A 25,360-nucleotide genomic window follows, 5' to 3' on the forward strand; every position below is an offset into this window, starting at 1 on the left:
ATCAGTATCGGCAGGAAAAAACCTGATCGGCACATCTCTAGTGTTATGTCATGTTTATGACAGTGTCATGTCAGTCTTATTCACCCCCCTTCAAATAAAGTGTTACCGAACCTGTAGAAGCAGGTAAAATTGCACACAAAAAAAAGAAAACATCGCTTGTTGTACACGAATGTTCATCTGACATCGAATTTAATTTGAATAGGATCGCAGTATTTTACTTGAACAGCACAATGAAGCATATTAAACCCAAAAAGTTAATTTCAGCTGCATAATGCCACATTTTTCAGGCCTGATTGTTATAAATTGCCTGTAGATTGCCATTATGTAAATGAGCCAAATCCTGACGTGTTCCGCATAACTTATATTAAATATATGAACGTGGCGGAGACAGAGATTTATGCCCCCCAAACTAACAGCAGGTATATTATCCGGCTCAAAATGTGTTTGTATACAGGAAATGGTTTATAAGTGTGCAAACAAATAAGGATTCCCAGTGCTTAAGGGTATATAACTCTTAAGATCATTTTAATTATCTTTCCTTTTTTTTGTGCTTCCCTCTGTGCCTCAGGCTTATCGTCTTATTCAGTTCCCGGTGCCTCATTTCATGCTGTTTATATTTGTGGGATATTACTGCAAATAATTTGAACCGTGAACCATATAGTGCATATAGTGAAAAACAGAGCAGATGGTTCAAAAAAAGGAGTGACCTGGAGAAAAACTTAGCCTCACACTGTACAGGCAAAAAACACATTTATTCAAAAAATAAAGGGATGCATAGAGTAAATGCTTTTCTACCCTACCATTAGCGGATTAATGAGCAGTGATGCTTTTCGGTGAGGGCAACAAAGTGTCAAGCGATTAACACTTTGAGTTTTTGACCTCCGAGACTCAAATAATTAATGTAAATCTCAAGGTAGAGGGACATTCTTTGGAAGGTGGTTGAGAGAGGAATGAAAAGCAAACATTACAAACAAGAAGTAGCTTATTTTTGTCATCTTTCTAATATCTGCTCTTCAGCCTTGACCCAGCTACATCAGGGAGCTTTAGTGGCCTTGAAACCTTAAAACATGACCAGAACAACCCACAAGTCCCCATTAGGGACACAGCTGGATTGTAAATTGACAATAACCTAAACGATGAACTGAACTGAGGGCTGCCCTAGTGACTCGCGTGACATTATTGGGTCAATTAGTGACATTTCTGGGTCTACCATTGTGACTCTTCTTACTAAAAATTGCAAGCATGTTAATTGGCACCCATGTTCAGAAAAGAGGTCGTCTTCTGAATGAAAGGTGAACTGTTTTCAAGAAACAAAATAATAGATCCAGTTGTCTTCTACATACACAGGAAGGATTTGCATTTGTTGGGTGATCAGTTATTGATTAAGCTGCATGGAGTATCTGTCAGCTGATCTCTAAAAGAAAGAGCCAGAAAGTGATGGACTGGTAAACACTCAGCACTGTAAGATACGCCTTATTCTATTTGCATCATTCTTATTCAAACTGATTTGATCGTAATGTTTTTGTGTTTTTGGCACAGTCTATCTGATTTCCAATTGAAGTGAAGCTAACCCATTTCTTTTCAAACTGATTATTTGTGTAGTTTTTGTGATTAGATAATCAAATAATAGTGATGAAACCACAACATTTTTACCCTTTGCCGTTAGTCAAACTGTGCAAGGAGCGTGACATTTTTATATCATTATGGTTGCAAAATACAGCAACAGCTGAATATGCTCTAGCAGGAAAGACTTTCAAGTGACAAAAACACTTTTGTAATGTAGGGCAGAATTCATTGCCTCAACTGTGTACATGAAATTTTCACATACAACAGTGTGTGGAACTTTTTTTTGTAATGTTGAGCACATTATTGGTCATTAAAGCTGCCAGTAAGGAGATTCAACAACAGCAGCTCCTTTATAAGCCTGTCTGCACATATAAATGTATTCCCAAGGGAAAAGAGAGAGAGAGAGAGATGCCCCAGAAGGGAGAGGAGGAGGGCAAAGATGGCAAAAAAACAGGGGATGCAGAACTGACAACCCAGGCAGTCTCAGGGAACGCTGTGTTGGAATTGTTCCTCTCATTATTCTTCTTTTCAGCCCTTCTTAGCCCTTTAGTGTGCTGGATGTTATAAATTACGTCCGCAGGCTGTTAGAAAATACAGCAGCTTATTTGGTTGTGGTGGACAAGCGGTAGGAACAATCTCAGATTTCCATTCTGTGTCTGTGCAGCTGACGTTGTTCAGCTCCTTAATAAGACACAGCATGATTTTTATATTAATTTTTGTAGTTTTCTATGTTATTACATGCTAAACATAGCTACATAATAATCTCTGTTATTCCAAAATACAATATTGCCTTGTACATGATGCTACAAACACTGTGTGTCTGCTCTGATACAAATGTATACTGTGCAGCAAATCTGATATCCCAGTTCTATTTAAGGATGAAGTGAAACAGAAACCGATAGTCCAAAGTGTGCTGCCTATCTGGAAAAAAAACAAAAAAAAAAACAGTCAATTGAATTTCAAAGCTCTGCAGTTGTCCCGTGTTTCAAATACATTATGTATGCAAGGCAGGGAAACAAAACGAAGCATCCGCATCCAGTAGATTGCATAAGAATTCTGATTAGTTTAATGATAGTCAGAAAAGTTGGCATTTTAATCACAAACAATCATCGAACCACAATTACACAGCGCACCATCTGGAAGAGCGCTCATTTTTCATTTTCATGCCTTGAAGGCACTGTCAGCGTTTGACAGATTTATTTATTTATTTTTTGTTTTTGCTTTTTCTTGGATGATGCGATACAGCAGCTCAGATCAGCTAAGACAAAACAAATAAATAAATAAAAAATCTCTGATGGACAAAACACTGAAACAAAGTTGCAACCTTTGACCTCCCCCAAGGAAGTAAGAATCAGCCACAAGCGTGGATGAAGTTGTAGCCTGTGACATTATGTAGTGATGAGCAGAGGATGGATAGCTCTAATATCTCACAAAAGGCTAAGCCATCCCTCTTTTCTTAGCGACAGCAGGATTAGTCAACTGTCGTAAGCCGTTAACTCCTATAAGCCTCGGCGCTGACAAACTCACAAGCGTGCGGTGCGGCGGACGTTAGACGCATCTTGCTTTTCCTGAACGCATGGCTCGTTGCATGTTGTGACTCGACGACGACGGGTTTTCCCTATTAATTAATTTTCAGTTGTTAGAAACAGTTTTGCAGCTATGAGCACATCACTGTTGATTACCTCTCCCTCTGGGAAGTTTCTGTTGCGCTGACACAAATCACGCATGATGTCATGGTAAACCGACACAACGGGCGTGGAGTTTCACTGGGAAACAGATAGAGATCAGGCAGCTTTACTAATCTGGGGGGAAACGCGACCGGCACCGAAGTTCGAGTCCGAGCAGGAAACAAGGAGGGGGATCATTTTCGGCTGTTTCTTTTAAAGGGGAAACAGTCGGAGCTGAATATATTACAGCAAAATGATACCTGGCATGATACAGATGGAGGGGGAGGGGAGGCAAGAGAGAGAGACACACACGAGAAAAATGGAGTGAGACGCCAAAAGCCATGTGTGTAAAATCACTGAAACTGTACCACCAGAGACATACATCACACAGAAGTGTATGCAAAAGAAGAGTTTTGTTCATTTAAATCTTGCTGCTGTTCTTTTTCTCTTCATCTCTTTCTATCACAAGCTACAAATGTGTTGATGCTTGAGCTCTGGTTATCAGTTTCAGTTCATTCCTAGTTTTATTTATGTGTTTTTAAGCTAACACATGCCTTACAAATAGGCTGTATTCTGGTTTAATTGGCTGCATGCCACATAATTAGTCAGCTAAACCAGGAAAACTCCAGCAGATTGCAGTAGTTTATGCCAGGTGGCGTTCAGCGACTTGCATAAACAATCATCCCTCGGAAACACGTTCATGCATCGTCGGGATGCCGTCACACAAAGTATTTCATCTGGAATGTATCTAAACCAAAGTAGTGCCTACTTGTGAATTGAAAGGAAAGTGATTGATTTTTTTTTTTTTTTCAAAAAAATTTCCACGTATTAATCTGTGAGAAGTTTTTATCCAGACCCATACTCCCCAATAAAATAAAAGCAAAGAAATCAAACAGATCAGGAAGGAAGCTTAGCTTATGATTAGGTTATAAATCAAACCTTAAGATCTGAGCATCTTTTGAATTGATCATCTCACCCATCGAAACGTGGCTATCCACGTAAACTGACAGGCTGGTAAGGAGCATCTCTAAAATGTTTTAAAAGGGGATGAAATAAAAAAAAAAAACCATCTCCATTTTAGGGGTTTTATAACTTATTAAAATGGTGAAACACTTGCTTGTATGCTTCTTAGGCTTGTACTTTAATGAATTTTTCCCCTACAGACAGTTTGAATCCAAAGACGTCTCAATTGCTGTTTTACCGCCAATGTGTTTAGTCCTATAATACAGCCAAATGTGCATTTGTACATGTACGACTGCCTAATGCCACACCTAATAGTTAATTTAGAAGATTTTATTGTCAAACTTCCTCCAACTCTACTCAGTGGGTAGAGGGGTATATAGTTCTGCAAATGAACATGCAGATTTGAAGGAAAGCTCTTCCAAATAAACAACAGCTGTCGTTTCAATCAGAAATACAGGCTACATATGGGTGCAGAAAAATTCTGGTAAAGTGTGCTTTAGACAGGGAGACGCACGAAAAAGAGCAAGATTCTGTCTTCTGGTTTTACTGCCTCACATTTCGGAGCCATATGCTCCATATCAGAAGCTCTCGACTGCTTCTCCTCTCCTTTTCTCACAGTGCCGCCGCAAGCCGAGCAAGCTCTTCCCCCTCCGTCCCGACGCTCCGCCGCAAATCTGTCTTGTGGAAATGCTGAGCCAAAGGGAATATAGCAACTAAAATTGTTTAGACAATACTTGCAGCGCACTCGCTCTGGTATCCAGACTGTAAACACAAACCAGCTGTCCCCAAAGTGTGATGCTTATTCACAGACGGCTCTAACCACGGGCCAACTTCGGGGAGAACAAGGAAGCGGAAAACGGGATGAGAAACAGCCGGCCTCGCATACTGTTACAGACAATTGGAAATGACTACAACTAGACATTTATGTCTTCCTGACAAGAGAGGATTTCTAGTGTGTCAGTGCTTGTCTATCAAACAGTATCACCCATTGTCTATATGAAGTGAAAATGACAATGTTTTTTTTTTTTTTTTTTTTTTTGATGTATATGCAGGTCTACTGCCACTTGCGCTGCTTTAACGTGTTTATCCTGAGTGACTGCTGACTGGATGCTGTCAGCAGCAGGTGACAGGCATTTCAAGAGAGGAGCCATTAGCTAATGGTTAGGGGCAGGCAGAAAAGGTATTGGACCTCCGAGAAGCTGCAACAGTCTATATACGCCGCTTTGTGCATCTCTCGTAGCCTCGCATTTTTAGTATGTGATTATAATAAGACTGGGCTTGGAGAAGCAAGCTTGCAGTACATCCGGAAAGCGTTCACAGCGCTTCTCTTTCTGTTTCTGTTTTTTTTCTTTTCTCTCGCATTGTGTCATTATTCCACATTGTATTAAATTAATCTCTTGCATCAAAATTTGGCACATAAGCACCTCATTATGACAATGTGGAGAAATGTTTTTGAGATTTTGGCAAATTTATAATAATAAAAAAAAAAAACTCAAGAAATCCCTTTTACATAAGTATTCACAGCCTTTGATTATTTTTGTTGATCCACCTTCAAGTCTTTTTGAACATGACGCCCCAGGCTCAGCTCTTCTGTCTCGGGGCAGTTTTGCCCGTCGTCCTTTGCAATTCTTCTCAAGCTCCATCAAGCTGGATAGGAGATGTCTGGGCGGCCATTTTTAGATCTCTGCAGGGACAATCAGTCAGATTCAAGTCTGATGTGGATGTCCTGGCGTGGCCGCTCCAGGACATCCACGGAGTGGTTTTAAAGCCACTCTTCAGATCTTGGCCATGTGCTTTGGGTCGTTGCCCTGCTGAAAAATGAATCATCGTTCCAGTCTGAGGTCAAGCGCTGACAAAATGTAACGTGTCTCGGAGAAACAGCAAACTTTGTGATTGTACATCAGCATGTAGAAATTAAAACTACACTTTTATGTTCATGAAGTAACCTCTGCTGCTGCACTGACTTGGTAATGGTGACTTCATGAATGCTGTTTTAATTTTCTTTTGCGTAACATAGTCTAAGACTTAAAGTCAACCTTACATATCCCCATTGCACCAGATATGTAATTGTTTTTATCCCAGTTATTAAGTGGATTTAACCAGAGCTACATTTAGCATGCATAATCCAAACTTTAACATTCACTTCTCTTCCTGGAACACCTTTAATCATTTTCCCCCACTTTATTTTCTGAGTTATCCAAAGTACAGTATAATCAAGGTCTCTGAATCTATACAGCTTTGAATTTGGAGGTTTGTTTACTTTCCACTGATTGAGCTCCAGATTATGTCAGTGGAACGTCTTTGTAACCTCATTTTTTGAAATATATTTTTTTTTTAAAATGGGGCTGATTTCTTCCTTCTTCCAAAACACTCCCAATTAGTTACAGTTTGTCAGAAAAGGACAACACATCATGATTGCAGCACTGAAACAACCTGTTTTTAGAAAATAGGGGAGGATGTTTTTCTCACATTCAAAGTGTTTTAATGGAGTCACTCAGGGATGTGTTTCAAGACCATTTTTGTTGTCATTTCTAAACACGTTTCCACCCACGGTGCTATTACATCATTGTGACGATACACAGTTGTAAGAAAGCAAAAAAAAAAAAATATTAAGCCCAATTTGGATTTTAACTTCCAATGTTCTTGCTGTCACCTTTTGGCAAACAGCAATTTGACAATCACAGTTATTTACTTTAAGAGGCCGACCTTTTCTTCCCTCATTCTGTTCCCATTTTCTCAGAAGCGGCATGGCTGTGTGGTTGTCAGTCCTGTCTTGTGGCTCGTTACTTCATCAGCGCAGTGTTATAGTTTAACCTCCAGTCCCAACCATAAACCTCACTTTCCTCCAGCAAATGGCAATGTCCAATTAGTTTAAGACTAACATTTACTCCTTCCTCTTACTGAACCTAAAAACTGTCCTAGTATCCAATAACCTTTAGAGTACACGGGCGGTGACTTTGCCTTCACCTCAATAAAGCGCTCCATGATTGAATCAAGTGGCTGAGGTCAATAGGACATATGTTCATTTCCCCGGGTCCTCCAGGGTCCCTGCCGGCAGAAAAAATATGCTGAGTGTCTTCTGTGACATTTATTGGACAGGAACCAAGTTATATCTCTCTTTTGCCTTATTTCTTATTCCTCTTTTGCTTTCAAGATGGACTTCCAGTGTGCATGCGTGGAAGTGGGCACACACGTCTCTCCCCCCGTGTGCGTGTTGTGTATAGTTACACAGTATTTCCACCCTGTGGTCACGCTTCTGGCACCGGCACATACTACATCTGTCAGTGTCTCAACGGGTCACCTCAATTTTCTGCCAACAAGTCTTACTTGTGTGCCTTGAAGGACAGAGACTTCTTTCCTTTCTGTATTCAATCGCCGTCTGTCTCTGTCACTCCTTTCCTCCTCGCATCACTTTGCATCTGTCAGCTTTCAACGCCGTCTTTTGTCAGCCCCCTCCTTCACGTTTCATCATCTCCGCCTTATTTCGGTTAAATCGGAACAGCGGCGGGAAGAGTCGTAAAAGTCATTCAGATAATTAATGTGGAATCGAGCTGAGTTTTTTTTTTTTTTTTTTTTAAGTACCAATTTTTCCACTCTAATTTTCACATTTACGCCATTCCTGAGTGATCAAATGACTAATTCTCAGGGGGATTCTTGATGATGTTCTGCTGTTTCTCCGCCTGCCTGGGTAGCTGACTCGATGAACCCATCAAGTTATTTAAAGTGACGGGATATTTGTGACAACGAGTCACGTAAAATTTATTATTATGACCCGTCACGTTTATTTTTAGAAAGAGGTTGGAAATCAGAAAATTCACTCAGTAAATTGAGGTCATCGGGTCTTGCTTGCTCTACTTTTTTTAGTTGTTATTTTAAGGAAAAAACATCAAATCATGTGAAATTGTTTTAAAAATCTTGAGGAGATAATATTAACCTTAGTAAAACAAGTTGACCTCACAGTAAGGATTGTCATGATGCAAAAGTACTCATTCTATTTAAATATTTGTACATTTTATGTTGCATAATGTATTTTACTGGGATTGTATTTAATTGACCAACACAAAGTAGCGCAAAAGTGCAAAGTGGAAACAAAATTGTTTTCAAAACATTTCGGAAACATAAAAAAAATGAAACGTCTAACATCTATGTGTGTTGTAGCTGCTAACCGTTTTTCTTCTCTAGGCTTGCTCTGCGTTTAGCTCCATTTATCTTCACAGGATTTCTGAACGGCTTCCATTTCTCTGCGGAAGAAAAGCATCCCCTCCAGCACGATGCAGCCTATGCTATGCTTCACTGTGGGGATGTTATGTTCAGGGAGCGTACATTTTTTCCCCACTTACTTTAATTTGCCTACATGGCTTGTGACAAACTTTATGGAAGACTTTTTTTTTATGTCTTTAGCTTAAAACTGACTATATTTGTGCCACTTTTTCCAGGCAAGCCAGATTTGTGGAGTGCATGACTAATAGATGTCAATTCATTCATACCGTTTCCTGCCTGTCACATTTTATTTTACTACAGAGTATCCAAAAGACTGTCTCATAAACTATTTAAACATGGTGGGGGTTTCTCCGAGGTGTTTGTAGCAGAGCGTCTTAAGCCAGTTCAATGAGGCACGCGAGAGCAGACGTCACAATGGGACAAAACAGGAACTATCGTCTTATTTCAAAGTAAAAATCTTAAATATGGATGCAACATGATGTCAAACTTTAAGCCCTTAAACCATATCAGAGCCACATAATTAGAGCTTTTATTTTCTACGTCAGACGAAATCACATCCTGATAGGAACGTTGTGAGACATACTTCACTTTGACAAGAAATACCACAGCTTTTAATTGCGATGATCTCTCATACCACAAGAGCTCTTCACTTCCCGAGTAATCAGCATACTATGCTCCAGTTCTGGCACGGCCAGTCAAATGTTCGTAATTTGTAAACTCGTCTAAATATTAAGGTGGTTTTAGGGGCTAAGAGCAACAAAATAATGTTCCCACAGCTTTCACAATTACCAGTTTTATAAATCTCAAGAGTTCAGTTTTGACCGGCTAAGAGTCTTTAAAAAGCTGTTAGTGGCTAACAGCTTTTTGTGGTATTCACAGATGGCTAATAAACTATCCGTCTTCTGAACTGTCACTGTTTACTCCTTTTACCGCATACAGAAAAGGCAGCCGCAAAAGTGATAAATGTTTCTTAATTGTTTATGCTGTCATCTCGCACAATTAGACATCTTTGTAAGATGACTGCCAGCACAAGAGCTTCTCCCTAGTTCCGCAGTAGTTGCTAACTTTGGTGAGCGATTTCAGCACTGCATGAAAACTAATCTAAAAAACAAAATACGTAAGAGAAACTCAGCCAATGCGCAAGGTAAGTCCTTCTTTTCCATTTTCTCCGTCATGGGATCTCTTTGTCTCAGCAGCTTTTTCCAAAAGGCAGTTCTGTTTAACCACCTAGCCCCAGGGTGAGCCATGAATCTGTGTGACCTCTGAAGGATGAAGTAAGGAAATATAATTCATCCGAGCAGCTTCAACAAGTCTTCTCTGTGTTCCACCTCGACCCTAAAGCCTTGCAGTAAATTTTGTGAACTACAAGTAATAAACTCTCCGCACGCCCGCCCCCCCCACCTCCACCCTACCCACCCGCCTCTGAGAGGCCTTGGCTTTCCGAGGTCAGACTGCTGATCTAGCATTACTGTGATACACTTTGACCATTGCCTTCATTATGATGCAAAAGGTAAAACTTACACTGGAGGGCCGTCATTATTGTAAAACCTTGGTGCAAACCCTAGAGGTTGAAGCTGTGAAAGCTGACACAGCTAAGCAAAGCAGAGGCTTGACAGTAAACGATGGAGAAGTGTGCTGTGTGTGCGGGCATGTCTCTGGTCGTTAACCCTTGTCACCAACACCTCCCTCAATCAATGCCTTCTTTATGCGTGTTATTACCCAGTGTTTTCGGATTTGGAAAACCTTTGCTCCAATGGGACTTCATCCCCATGTGGCCTTCTTTGTTGAGGATATTTCTCCAAAGGTTGCATATACTGACCTTTTGCTCTTTGCCCTTTCTAAGGGCATCCTTCCATCACTGCATTTAACATACAGACATTTATTATAGCTGTAAGCAACCTGATGGATTCCTGCTTGAGATAGACCCGTTCAGCTGGAAGCACATCAACACTTTTACACATGCATGACTCAACAAGGCTGGAGAGTTTTAAAGTCTGTGCCATGTATAAACAAATCAGTTCATAACTGTGAAGGAAAGCTGTCATGTTGTCCTGCTGGATAACAAGGAAAGTCTTTTATAGCCTCAAACTTTTTTTTTTTTTTTTTTTTTTTTTTTAGGGTTTTCCTGCATGTTAGTTTCCCCATGAATTTTGACCAGGTCCGTATCTCTTCAGAAGAAAAGCATCCTCACAGCATTTCGCATCTCGGCAAAAAGTTTAATATCATTGTCAAAATAACAGAGAACTTCTTTTACATGTATGGCCTGTGGCAAACTTCAGACAGGGCGTTCTTTTAACAATGGAAGGCTTCTTGCCGCTATTGAGATGGCAATAGCAGTGCCAGTTTCCAAAACACAATGTAAAAATAGACAGAGGAGGTCATTCATTACCACTGATAAATCACAGCATGAGAGGACTGTACGGATCCCCTTGTTGTATGTTTGTCGTATGTTTTATGTTTCACTGTTTTAATCTCTAGCATGTCCTAACATGTTTATTTTGAAACTGAATAACTTCTGAGGGCAATTGGATGTACTGAATTTTATCGGGGGGCTGTCAGAGTAAAGGGGATAAACATAAATGAACATAATTTGTTTTCTTTTTTTTACATTTTGTAGCACCAGTGGCCATTAGTCAAAGCTATCCAGTAGAAAATGGAGAGGAAGAGATGGACATGCAGCAGGAACCTCGAGGTTAAGGATTAACCTCGGGGTGATTAACGACTGTTACATCCGTGACCAGTGGCCCCGATATATCAAGGATATTTTTCGCATGTTCTCGCTTTGCTACCGTATGTTTAATGTTTTTTTGTGTAGATTTATTCTATAGGACTATTTTCAGGCAACATGTTCTAACGAAACTGGTGGATATCAACACAATCAGACAGGGGGGGGAGAACAGCGGCACTTACTAGCTACTTCCAGGGATGCGTTGTGACTGATCGCCTGGCCCAGATAATTTCGGGCCACACAGACGTAGCTGCCGTCGTCTGGCTTGCTCCGACGTCCGTGGACGATGCGCAGGAAGAAGAGGGATCCGCTGGGCAGCAGCATGCGGTGGGAGCGCGGGTTGTCTCGGTCCGTCTCAACGCGCTCGCCATCTTTGTACCATTCCACTGTCGGGGTTGGACGGCCCTCTGCCTTACAGTTGAGCGTGGCTGGTTCCCCTTTGGACACAATCAAATCAGACGGGTGCTCTACAATCCGGGGTGGGAAGTCTTCCTGTCGGAGACGAGACCCTGGGAAGGGAAGTGGGGAAATAAGCTGTGTATTAATTCTGCATGTTAAAGTAGAACACTGAATATGTCGCAACTTAGAGCCATAAAGAAACATACCAAATAATCCCCCAGTAAAGTTGACTAAGAGAAACAGGCAATTAATACCAGAAATGTAACAGAATGTAAATCTTTTGTTTTAGCAGCTACAATCTCATCAGATAATGTAAATTATAGTAAAAAAAAAATAAAAAATCCAACAACAAAAGCAATGATGTGTGGAATCTTTCAGGAAGCAATATGTCTCAAAATATGAGACAGATGTCTTTGAAAAACAATAATGGTATAACTTTATACCGCTTTGGAAAAGCTCCAAGGCTGAATTTAAATAAGATAAAAGCATCACGCATGACTGTTCTGACGGAATGATGTTTTCCTTTGTTTCATTTTTGCACGCCTGTGTAAACTTAAACTCTAAATTTTTCATGCACTTCTATCACTCACGATACCCCTTCACCATATGAACCCAACTCCACCACAGCCTGTAAATAAGACACAGAAATATGAATCGATACTTCCAACCACACAAACACTAACAACCACAAAATCCCCTTTAATCCCTGATTCACTGCTGAGATGTCAATCAATCCGCTCCCTCCACGAAGCTGTGCAAGGCGGATTCCCACTGAGGCTGAGGACAAACAAACCCCCCTAATGACTTCCAGGTACACAACTCTGATGCCTCTGCACATCTAACATTGCATTCATCTCTTTCCAGCCCACCCCAGTACAGTTAACCTCTCACACTGTGCCACTTCCTATCCTGTAAACACCCACAACCCATCTCTTCCTCTCATTTTTTCTGTAACATCACCTAAAGCCGGGAATTTCCTTCATTCACTGCAATCCAAACAAAGCTAAAAAGTGCTACGGAGTGCTAAAAACGAATGATAGAAACTCATTTTTCATTCGTTAAGTACAACTAGCTCGGACCAGATTTGACCACCGTTTGCCTTTGAAGCTGCTTTTTTTTTTTTTTTTTTTTTTGTGGCATGGAGTCAACAAAATGTTGAAAACATTCTCCAGAGATGATAGCATCACTCAGTTCCAGCAGATTTTGTTGGCTGCACGTCCATAATGCAAATCTCTCATTCCACAAAATCCCAAAAGAGGCTCTGTTCGATTAAGATCAAGAGACGAAGGAGGGAGCTAGAGTATTGCAAAACCCACATTACGGTCGAGAACAGAGAGACGATTTGTGCTTTGTAATGTGGCTTGTTTTTCTGCTGGAAATAGCCAATTAGTTGATGGTGCACTGGGTTCATAAAGGGATGGGTATGGTCACCAACAATACTCAGGATAGGGCGATTAAACAAGGTTACATTGGTTCTAAGAAGCCCAAACTGTGACGAGAAATATCCCCATTTTGGTGAAGTGCAGCCTCATTTTATTTGATTTTAGATGACTTGAGTCTGACCTGGTGTTTTCTTCTCATGCAGTTGCTCATCTGCTTTGAGAATCAATGTATTGTGGACAAACAGCAATACGTGGTAATAAACCGCTCTTTATTGTGTGTAAAAAAGTTAACAAAAGAGACAGTTGTGTGTGAAGATCCCAGCAGATGAAAACAAACAGTCAGACCAGGATGTCAGGCATCAACAGCCAAAATCCCTTAAATCTCCTTTTTTTTTGTTTTCGCGTTCTGATGCTCAGTTTGAGCTTCAGGAAGTCGACTTCAGCATGTTGAGATGCCTAAATGCATTGAGTTGCTGCCATGTGAGTCACAGATTTTCTATTTCTGTTAATAATCCATGGGATAGGTGTATTTATTAAACCAACAAGTTAGTATACATCCAGTGGCCAGTCCTTAGTGGCATTCATAAGGTCAAATGGAAAAGAAAATGTATCATTTTTTCTTTTAATTAGATGCAGCAACACTAAGATTACCTGACATTCTTGCACTTTTTTTTTGTTAATCTTTGAGAAAATCTAACTGAACAAAGAACCCTTATTAAAAGCGTATTGGAAGTAAGAATTGGTCAGGAAAAGTCTAATCATTTCACTAGTAAACACCGAGTTCTGAATACAGAAATGTGTTATTCGAATCAAAATACAATACGACACTTAGGAAAATATTTCTGTAGATGTCATGCTTCCACATCTTACTGCATTGTAATTCTATGTCAGCAGAGCTTTTGCTGTTTATCTGATGTAATACTGTTGGGACACATGTTGGTTCTTTTTCATGGGGCTGACAACAGAAGCTTCCACAGCTTTTAGCAGGGCCTGACTGTAATGTGTCAGTGGCCTTGGAAAGCAGATAATCCCCCCCATGCTCTGGTGGTGAAATCCTACATTCCCTTTGCACCCAGTAATACCCACACGCAGGCATTTAGCCACACTGGTAACACCTTACAAACTGAGTGGAAGGTTTGTGGTGCAGTTTAATCACTTGTGTGTTTTCACACGTGTACTTGCTGCTTTCCAGAAGCTGATAAAAGAAAACAGGATCTTACGTGCAGCCTTCTACGACGTCATACCGCAAGTACAAAAAGAAAAAAAAAGAGCATAAGATACATGCATGAGCTCATTATTAGAAATGCTCAGGTTGTGCAACCAAAATATTTATATGTAAATATAATATTTCTGGTACGGCAAGTCGAATGTTCGTAATTTGTAAACTCGTCTAAATATTAAGGTGGTTTAAGGGGGCATTCCTCAGTGTGACCGCTGAGGAAAGATGCTGCGTGAATCTGAAATAACTAATCATTGTTTGCGTTCTTTCTTTTTCAATGCAATAAGTGGTTGACTGAACACAAAATTTGCATTCTTATGAAAATCGAAGTTTAACAAAAGCTTTTTTAAGCAAAGGCATCCAAAAAATATATACAGTGGACATCAGGCTAGTTGTAGGTCAGTGTTTGTGGATTTAACCATTCGTTGATTTTTACGAGGAACGTAACTCCAAATTATTCGCTCAAAATTCACACAGTTGCAGATTTTTGCTAAAACATTCAAAATATAATGCAGCTAAGGTAGCTGAAATATCTGGGCGCAACGCTACTTAGAGCCATATGCTTTTGACTGGCGTCTGTGAAACAGCCAACCCAGGAGTGCAATTCATTTTCCTTGGCACTGATTGGCTGCGCCCCCAAATAGAAGAGATAAAAACTGCAGATGTTAGCTTCTGATGTAGTGCTTAAATGGTTTCTACTGAGCATTTTAAGGCATACTGATATATATATATATATATATATATATGGTTTGAACTATTAAAAAAGCAATTTTGTGTTTTTAGAGGGGGTCTCAGGTATAGCTCCCACGAATATAGCAATGTAACGCACATAACATAATTTTGGGAAAAAAATGTAAACTTGCTGTTTTCTATACAGATACCTGCAAAATTACAGGTACTCGTATTAATTCTTAAAGTAAATATTCGCCAGGTAGAATTGATAACTACTCTGCACACTGTAGGTGATATTAGCTCAGTGACAAAGGAGAAAACGAGGAACCCTATCACATAGGTGTACAAGATAACTTTAAAATACCTCAAGAAAATTAAAACTCCTTTCTGGACACCAAAGTAAAGCAAGGACAGTCAATATTGCCCACAGAGCTGCAGGGAAGAAGTGTAAATATTTAATATCAGAACAATTCTCCACACTGTCTAGACGAGTAAAGAGGTATCAGAACAATACAAACAAGACAGAGACTATGGCCTTTGGTCCCTGTTTACAGCACACATGCTGCTTTCCTTGTTCTTAATTGTGTTGGACTGACGCCTGGGGGTCCGCACACGTCCCTAAGCTCCTTGGCATTACTGAGAGGCAATATCAGTCTGCCACAAGTGGGCCCCCAAAAGACCAGGCTTTATCTGCAAAGGGCCAGCAGCCAGCATGAAATCAGTATGCAAAAACATGCACACAGGTGCACAGTGAGGTACATGCTTCCAAACCAAAGGCAATTTGTTGCACATTTGCAACAACAGAACAAGTCTCAGTTTTTTTTGTTTATTTTTTTTCAGTTTGATGCAGTTCTGTTGTTTTGTGGAACCGACGGGGTGGGTTGGAAAAAGACAGCGAGAAAGGAGCTTAGCAAAATCTTTTGTCTTCATAAAACCAAGTAAAGTATGAAGAAAACTATTTTTATGTGGCGAATTGGAGAATAATGAGCTTCATTTCAGTTTTTCATAACAAAACTGGAAGCTCCAACACAAATACCACAATTCATCATTGTTATATTCAATGTGATTGCGCATATGCAGTTGCAATAACCAAAGGTTTTATGTAGTGACGCACTGATTTAGTGGCTGATATATGTGACTTATACATTTTTGCAAAGCTTTGACTTGCCTACACCCGTTTTAATAAATGCTGATTCCGTTTTAAGAACTAGAACATCAACAGATGCAAGAAAAGCATAAAAATATTTTTTTTCCTGCCTTCCTTCTATGTGTAGTCCAGAATTAATAATCACTAAGATGAATGCCAAAGTGTGAAGAGCGCAATATATTAAGTAGATTCTTACTTTTTGGCTAAAAAGAAAACATTTTCAAATCCATGTTCTGCTACCAACAGAGGTTACAAGATCTTAAGGATAAAACCAGCCATCTTTTGTGTACCCCAATCAACCTTCTTATTATCCATTTATAGTATTGCTCTCTTCCTCCCCCAATTTATGAACATAACATGTGTTATGCTGTACAAAATACAATATTAACTTTGAACCTGCTTCACTCAGTGACAGTGTTCACACAGAGAAGTGCCTTTGTCAGAACTATCTAGTAACGCTTACGGTGCATTCACTGATCATAAAAAGATTGAACGTTTTAGCTTCCAGTCGTCTGGTCAACAGTCAGAACCAAGTTAGACAACAGCCAACTGTAATCAGCGGCTGGTTTCTCAATATCATTCTATTTTTAGACACATAAATGTCAAGTATTCAGGGAGGTTTGTAAATCTTGCACTCGCCTCTGCCATACAAGCTCACGCCTATTTTCGATATGATCAACAAATACAATAAAACTGCATGAGACGGGAGTAAAAATAAATTACAGACATGCATTCCTTTGAGTCTAGGTATTCGAACCGTAAAAGTGGAACGCAGAAAAGAAAGTATAAGGGCATGCATTAAAGGAAGAGGAAGAAGGCAGCTTTTGGAAAAAACAAATGATCACCCCACTCAGTATAATAACACACTGCAAATGCAATTTTCCTCAGTCCTGGTGGTCGTACACGAGCCCACCCAGGTGAAATTTAAAACATAATATTTAGAACGCATTGAAGACAACCAATGTGACGGCCGAGATTCAAACCAAAGACACATTCAGAAACAGAATTTCACTTCACTGTCTCATTAACCTCCTTTGTGGAAGACACACACACACACTCGCATTGATCTGAACGCACAGACGAAGAGCCGGGTTTCAGAAATCTGCTCAGATTCATAGATGCAATTCTCAAAGAACGCGCATAATTGTCTCTTTGTGGTTTATCCAAACAAGACAGTCATTGAAAAGCAGTTGGTGACATTTATGAAGCTAGAATGCTCCAGACATATTGTCACCCTTTGATGCTGCTAAAAGCTGACTGACACAATCAGACTGCTTTGTTGAGACGACGAGAGCCGCAGCGGTGGTTAGATTTCAACCGGCTATGCTTTGAGAGATCGTATGCCTTAGTGTAAGCGCCGGGTTTTTTTTTTTCGAGAAGCAGGGGCCTGAATCAGCTAATAAAGGAATGGAGATTTTCTGTGCGGCTTAGGGAAGAGCAATAAATAGAACGTCTTGTTAAAGCAACCCTTTTTTTTTTTTTTCAAGCCGCAAAGGTCATTTAGTCGTTCTTCTTTGAGACCCAAGGGTTACATCGTTGATCAAAGTCCAAACTTTTAATAGCAAGCAGAGATTTCCAGAAGCTCCGGTGGTTACAGCTGTGGTTTTGTAAGTCGAGTTGCACCACGCCGGAACAAATGACCGTCCACGGAGGATAACGAGAGAAGAAAAAATGACACATGAGAGATTTGAGCTGAAAGAGCATTTCACCAGTGACATGTAAAAACAACTGAACCCAACGACATCAAAAAGTGTTGGTGCAAGAGAGAGACAGGCACCGGAACGAAAACATTTTCACACCACTGACTCTTTTTTGATTTTGGTCATCCGCTTTAGAAAAACTCTAACTCAAAAAAATAAATAAGACTTTAAATGGGTGTTTTTAAGAATAACCTGTCTGAATAATATACTGTCTGTATGCTGACAGAATTTCCATTTATCGTTATCATTATGACTAACAACAATAAATCCCTAAGACCCAAAGTGGAGAGTTTTCAGATTTTGTTAGTTGTTACGTGAGTTACGTAAGATCTTTGGGCTTCACCACACTTCCTCACATCTGGCACTTTGTGACATCTTGTGTTCAGACAAATGGCAAAACTATATATTTTTTTTAATCTACACTTATCTCGCTCCCTTTGAAAATGTGCAAGTATGTTCTTCTGGCATTAGTATGTTTGTTATTAGTTTGACAAAAACTATTTGAAGGTGTCTTTGCGAGACAACTCTTAAGTTATGCAAGCAAAATTGCTTAGAGTGGATCTTCAGCCTGGTGATGATGATGAGGAGGACTCTGCCTAAGCTAAACATCCTGATGAAATATAAAAGATTTTCTTTTAATGTAAAAAGAAACTTGTACAGCCCTGGTGATGTGCAACATAAAAAAAAAGTCAATCTCAATGGATATTATCATTTGTAGCTATAACATACCAAACATTTTATTTATTTGAGTTCCTCTACACTTAAATCACTTTCCCTGTGATTCAATCTCAGGTACTAAACAGCTGATGCAAATTGTGTCTTCCTTCTAAGAAAGTGAATAAAAAAAATTAGAAAGCTGTAACATGTCACACATTAGATTTAAATTTAAATATCATAAGCCAATTTGATGACATACACTTAGGAGTGTGAAAACACACACAGCTCACTAAACCGTACGCAACGCCTGGCTTGTGAAAACAAGTCACAACATTTTGGGAAATTTAAGAAACTGTTTCCCACAGAGGCGCAGAATGTTCCATTGTAGGTCTGACTATTCGTCTCCTTCTGATTTTCATGCTTGTCTTCATCTACTGCAGTTCTAATATCAAAACAACATTCACATTATATAGCAGATGTCTTGCGAATTTGATACCGAGTATTGCACGTTTGCTTTTGTGCAGAACTACTCAGTTCTGGTTGGATCAGAAATTAGGATTGGAAATACAAATTGCGTGATTCCAAAAAAATGTAAATTGCTTTTTAATTTAAAGCAGCGAGAAAGCTTAAAACCAGATGCCATCTTCTGTGTCATTAATAGCTAACAGACTGTCGTATTTCTCAAAGGGCTCACAACAGTCAGTATCTTGTCTGTCAGTTTTACTATTTTTCTTCTCTTTTTTTTTACTGAGAAAATAACTTGTTGCAACACTAGTAATTTAAAAAGTATTAGGGGCTTTTTCATTGCTTTTGGAACTGAGCACTTTGAGCTTTTTGTTTTTTGGCACTTGTGGTTCTGATTGAGCAGCAATTTGACAGGAACAAGAGTGAAGAGAGAAGAGGAAGGGATGCAGCAAACAGTCACAGACCTGGAATCAAATCCAGGACATTGAGAACAACAGTCTTTGCATTCGGTGCTCCAGCTCTACCTACTGAGCCACACAGCGCTACGTATTTTTGGTATTTAAAGATCACAAACAAATATGTACAAAAATGGATTTTATTGGGGTGTATTAGGCTCACAGCTTTCGCAAAACATAGCCTTTATCGATGTCATGAAGCATAAATCAGAAGCTACAGCCAGAAAAAATAAAGAAATACATTTAAAAAATGCTCCTTTGAGGACGTAACCCTCTTTTTAAACTTTTATACACGTGACTTTCAAAGGTTCAAAGTTATTTCCAGGACCAGAACCCTCGCTGCCTGATTTTGTTCATTACATTTGAAGGTAACATCCATCTTCCTAAACATCTCATAACATTGCAAAACAAATAAGCCAATTTAACTAAATGTCAACCATTTCTCTTTCTCATTTCCTGCAGACACGTACTCTAAATATACACACTTACTCATTTGTAACATGAAATACAATAAACCAGTAAATACCACACATTCTTTCTCAGGCTGTAATAAACTGCAATTAGGTGGAAACATAGAACACTGTCATTCAGTCAAGAATGCGGGGGAAGGAATGCGAGTGTCTCAGGGCCGGAACGAGGTGTCTGAAATCACGCTTTCGCTTGTATTTTGGTCATTAAGCCGAGTTTGAACATGTGTTTCCAATCCCGAGTTATGAATAACTCTAGTTACACTACTAGACCATATTGTAAGGCAGTCCGTTCTGCCCACTGCCCTTCCAGCAGCACAATGCAGCAAAATGAGGCAAGTCTTTGGGGAGGCGAGCCAAGGTCATGTGCATGATAACACCTCCCGACTGCAGCACCCAGATGTTTAGGGCAAGATATGAGGCTACGGGGAAATGTAAACTCCAAGAAATATGCTTATAAGCTTAGCCACAGGCTCGGCAACTGATTTCACCAGACGTAGAAGCGACTATTGATTATTGGTCTTGTCGTATGCAGAAGTAATACCGAATTATGGAACGTCAGATTTGATGGTCAGAAGTTACTTACTATTACTGAGTAGAAGTCTGAATAATTGACTTAGTCTCTGAATTAAATAGCACATTTGTTCTAACAGATTTTTTCTTTTTTCTTTTTTTTTTTTTTTACAATGCCATGAGAAAAAAAAATAGTTGGCCATCTGTTAAATGCTCACTGGAAAGGTAACAAGCGAGAAGTCCCCGGGGTGCTCTCGAACCGGAACATTGCTGGTGCATGATAAACATCTGAGCCAAGTAGGTCATCGGGACACTTTAACCAGAGAGCAAATCCATCAAGCTGTCTGTGACAGAAAGTGAGGACCAAACATATTGGACCCTTCAGCTATTATCACTCCAGTTTTTTATGAATTGAAGAATATTTCATTGCAAATCTTGAAAATGTTTTTAGCTCGGTACAGTGAGCTAAAAGGCGGCGTGCTCAGCGTATTACAAAAACATGCCCATGCCTTTTATGGCTAATCCCATTTTATTTCTAACAGTGAAATATTCTTGCGAAGAATAATCCCCATCTGCCATATGCTGTGCGTTATATCACTTTGGCGCGGTGAGCGAATGACCTGAGGTGGGTGATAGTCTGAAGCTTACCTCCTCTATTTGTGATGAGAAGAACCTGAGAGCACAAGTGCCCTGGAAAGGCCAGCAGACAATCCAAGGGGTTTATTTTCACTCCATTAAACGTTCAACGAAAAGAAAAGTGGTTGTACACGGCATTGATTATGGCTCAGGCAGAGCCTGGCGCTGAAACTTCACAGAAGAAGAACAGATACTGAATTTGCCAAGCGGCGGTTTGTTATTCGATAAATGTTACAAAGTTACTTTTGCATTTATTGATTTCGGCCACATGTATTTCGTCGTTAAAAAGCCGGTCACAGTTTTATGTCAAATTATGAAAGCGGCAAAGACCTTAAGTAGAAAGAATGCAGAATCTAATAGATGTTCTTTCATTTTACTACGATCATATTTAGTTCACCTTTAAAAAGAAGTATTTCATAAAATGTGTTTCTTTTTCACATGTTGTCAATAAACAGCATAGCTCACCCATTACATCTTTTTATACCTCTGTTGCTAAAAATCTATTGAAAAGGTATGAAAATAGGATGAGAATTTGACTAAACAGTGTAAATTTACATTTAGAAGCAAAAACAAAAGTTACATTTTTGGAGATATAAGGTGGCAGTGGTGAACTTTAAAAAGATAAAGAAGGATATGTTACATGTGATTCGCGTGAGAAGCATGATACTACTAAAACTGGAAACTTCATTTCCCACGAAAATGTCAAGATAGCTTGGCGGCTGATTTTAGTTTTAAACAGGAAGTCTAACAGAACAAGAAAACTGTTCATTTTTATTTTTGCTTTTCGTTTTTAACCTGTGTCTCCCAAACCACACGGTGGATTTGTGAATATAGTAACCCTTTTGAAAATCACTAAGTTATGGTAAGGGCCTACATTGCCTCAGGAATAAATATGGAGATTGCTGTTTTTGTAAAGCTAGCTCTGCTAACCATGCTAAAGCTAATTTACTATGTTAAAAGGCAGTTTCAAGCTTTATAATCAGTTTGTTTTGGTAGTATAGAGTAACTGCTTTTTCACACGTGGCGTGATGTCACCTCTGCTCATAACATAAATATTAATGACCACTCAGGAAGGCTTAAAAATAAATAAAAAATATGGAGAAATGTGTCTCTTTTTTACCCATGGTATGTAAACGAGGATTGTTGAGCGGTGTTTGCACTGTTTCAGAAATTTAACTTGAAAACTGCCCTATGATCATCTCTGCACTCAGATGTCGTATATTTTAATAAATGAGACCCACTTAGAGAAGAGAGAGAGAGAGACTTCAACTTGAGCACCAAACTGACAGATAAAAATAATGAATATATATAAAAAAAGAGAAGCCTGTTGATAGGCAGAGGCAGATTTATCAAGCTCTGCAAATTAGCATCTGTTTGCAGATCCTAAATAACACCTGTGGGAGTGTCCGCTGCTGCGGGTGATGACCTAAAGCTGCTCGGTTCTGGTAGCACAGGAGCAACCGGCTCATTTCAATAATGACTGAAGCAGTCTGCCAGGAGACATGCAAATTAGCCCATCACTGTAAACAAGCAGACCTGTAAATAATCAGCAGCTTAGAATTTGGTTCCACAAAAATAAATCTGATCACCTGTTCTGGTACTTCAAATATGCTGCGAGCCTCGCAAACAAGAAGCGGTAAGCTGCCACTACATTCACCCCAGTGTCAGTGTTACGAGCTTTTACATAAATATATTCATCTATACTATTTTTTCATGGTTGAGGACCAGATGTAAAAGTCTCAACTGTTGTCAGATTTGAGAAACAAGCCATCCAAAGAGCCTGCAAGTTCATTCTGCTGGGTGGGAGCTCCCTGTGATTCATATAAGAAAAAGGAAAATGCATGCTGAGAACATTAAGAATGACTGTGGAGAAAATGTGTGAAAATGAAATACAAAATCAGAAAGATCTCAAATTTTTTGTTCAGCACATTTTTATAGCTAGTGCTTATCTTACATGTAACTCAACTTATGTGAATTTCCATAATATTTTGTTGCAACATATTGGAGCACTCTCAGCCATTTTATATAACACAATTGAATAATTGAATTTAATGCTATGCAGAGCATTGAAAAAGTACATGCCCTATTTTCAGATTTGATCTCTCTTTTTTTGACGCAAATTCCATTTTTTTCAGTGTCGATTTTATTTCTCAAGGCTGAAAAACTATTCAGATTTACCTGGCTGTATGTGAAAAACTTACTGTAGCTGCAAATGTTAAGTAATTAAGACTTAACTGGTTGTAATAACTGCTTCCCGCTGTCCTCTGCAGAATTGTTATAATTCAGCCATACTGGAAGTTTCTTTTAAGTGTAAATTGTCCATTTCAGCATATGCCACAGCATCCTAATAGAGCTTAAACCTGCAATTTTTTAAAATGTTTTTCAGCTTTTGAGCCATATCTTGTTTAGCATTCAAATTTGTTTGATGATCTGAAACCTTTCAATGTGATTAAAAAAGGGGAAAAAACGTTTACCCTATAGTCAAAAACTATGCTCACTACAACAGATATAATCGATGGTGTGAGTGTGAATAAATAACATTCAGTTCAACCATATTTTTAAATGTAACATAGAATTTATTCTTGAAACACTGATGCTTACGATCTCTGATAAATCTGTGCAAGCAGACTGTAGCCACTAGAGTCTTTAAGGCATGTACATGTGGAGCATATCAGTTCATAATACTTTGACAGGCTATATTTGGGAAATTACAGAGGGAAAGGGGAAATCTGACTGCCTTAATTAGGACTTGAACTTGGACAGGCAATTTATGTCATATGTTAGCATGGAAGACTCCTGAATAAAAGCCCCACACACCCCTGAAGAGGGTCTCACCACATCTGAACCTTCTGAAATTACTTGAACCTTCCCAGTAATTGAACCTCCCTACAGACATCAATTTTCCATTTGCACCAGCCAAGTAAGTAAAGTAAATAAAATCAGTAAGTAAATTGTGAAGTTTAAAGTATTGACTTGGGGGTCAGGGTGGCTACGAGCGGAATACAAATGGATGAGAGACTTTTGAAAACCCTGTGCTATTTTACACAACAATTCTTACAACTTTGTACTGGTCTATCACATAAAGCATGAGGGGGAAAATGCAATGAAATGTGTGGCTGTAAAGTAAGATGATTTAGTAAAGGTAAATGGATAAATAATTTGTAAGGAATTGTGTTGGGGTGAGGGTTCAATGTCGTTTCCATGGACGCTCTACTGAGCTGTTGGGACGGCAATCGGATTGAATAATGAGGTTAAATGATGACCGCACAGGTCCAACGACAGTAAATGAAATTATTTAGAATTCTATTGTACTGTTTTTTTTCTCTCAATAAGACTTTGTATCTATCATATATTCATCAAAATCAATTATTGCACGTCAGTAAGCGTCTGGATGATTTGAGACACAGTCATCCATCTCTGTAAGTGTCTGCAGAAATCAGAAGCTGCTTTTGACTTGTGACATAAACGATCCTGGCATTGTCTGTGACATGCATGTTCACTCAGCTGCACCCATGGTAACCTTGTGAAGGTGAGGGCAAAGCAGTGAAGATATCTTATTTGAATATCTATTAAAATCAATTTTTGTTTTTTTTCCACTGAAAGTGATTTTGCATGTGTGATCCATAAAAGAGAATAAAGACCTTCCAAAAGGCTATAAAAGAAACGAATGGACTAATATTCACTTGTGCTGCCAGATTTGTTTAAATATTTTTGTTAGCTGAAAATATACGAAAAACTCCGATTTTTATATATTTAATAAATTAAACATACCTCTGAAGAGTGGCCTCCAGGAAATTGTTTGTTTTTATGCCCTGAAGTACAATATGGATTTTTATTAACTTGTTTTTAAAATAATTTGTGACCGGCGATTCCACCTTAAGGAAAACAGTCTCCAGCTGCCAAAGTAACCACATCTGGTCAAACTTAACCTTTGGAAGTCTCCATAAACTCAAAAATTACAACGAGGTACCTACAGCAGGCTCTTGCTGCAGTTGAAAAAAAGTCTGCAAACACATGCCTCGAGAGTCAGAAAGAGACTGCACAAGTTTCATTTTCATCTGACGTACGTAAGGACGAAAACTTTGAATTTGGCATAAACCATGTAGTTATGGGAAAGGAATCTCCTATCAGTTGCCAAGCACAGAGTTAGAAGTATCGTGGTGTGAGGTTGCTTTGCTGAAGCCAATTCACAATCATAGACTCCAATGTGAAAAAATAAATAAAAAGTAAAAACCTGCAACCGAGCTTAAGAAAAATGTGACGCTATTGTTAAAAACCATAAACATGAAGCTGACCTGGATCCTGCAAAATTACAGCAACCCAAACGTGTCGATCCATCAAGGTCTGCCTGAGGATTTAGAAATGGAAAATCCTGGGCTGAGCTAAAGCCTGACTCTTGATTTCACTGAGATGCTGTGGGCTGATGTTAAACCCTCCAACATCTAGCTGAAAGTCAGGTGACGTTTCCTCAGGCTCCTGTCAGAGCTTGGAAGAGAGCTACAA

The 25,360-nt window shown here is 39.2% G+C and overlaps 1 protein-coding gene across 3 annotated transcripts in view; it reads right to left on the minus strand.

Annotated features, from left to right (window-relative positions):
* The window catches only part of LOC106961157 (roundabout homolog 1-like), a 113,194-nt gene that overhangs the window by 63,769 nt on the left and 24,065 nt on the right, over positions 1-25,360 (minus strand). For all 3 annotated transcript variants that reach the window (XM_015054697.1, XM_015054696.1, XM_015054698.1), the window contains one exon: positions 11,328-11,654. In XM_015054697.1, coding sequence (XP_014910183.1) covers positions 11,328-11,654 — 327 coding nt within the window. The remainder of the gene's footprint in view (positions 1-11,327; positions 11,655-25,360) is intronic.

Source organism: Poecilia latipinna, unplaced genomic scaffold (genome assembly GCF_001443285.1).
Source record: "Poecilia latipinna isolate Pla-1442-1.1 unplaced genomic scaffold, P_latipinna-1.0 Scaffold1272, whole genome shotgun sequence".
Lineage (NCBI taxonomy): Eukaryota > Metazoa > Chordata > Actinopteri > Cyprinodontiformes > Poeciliidae > Poecilia > Poecilia latipinna.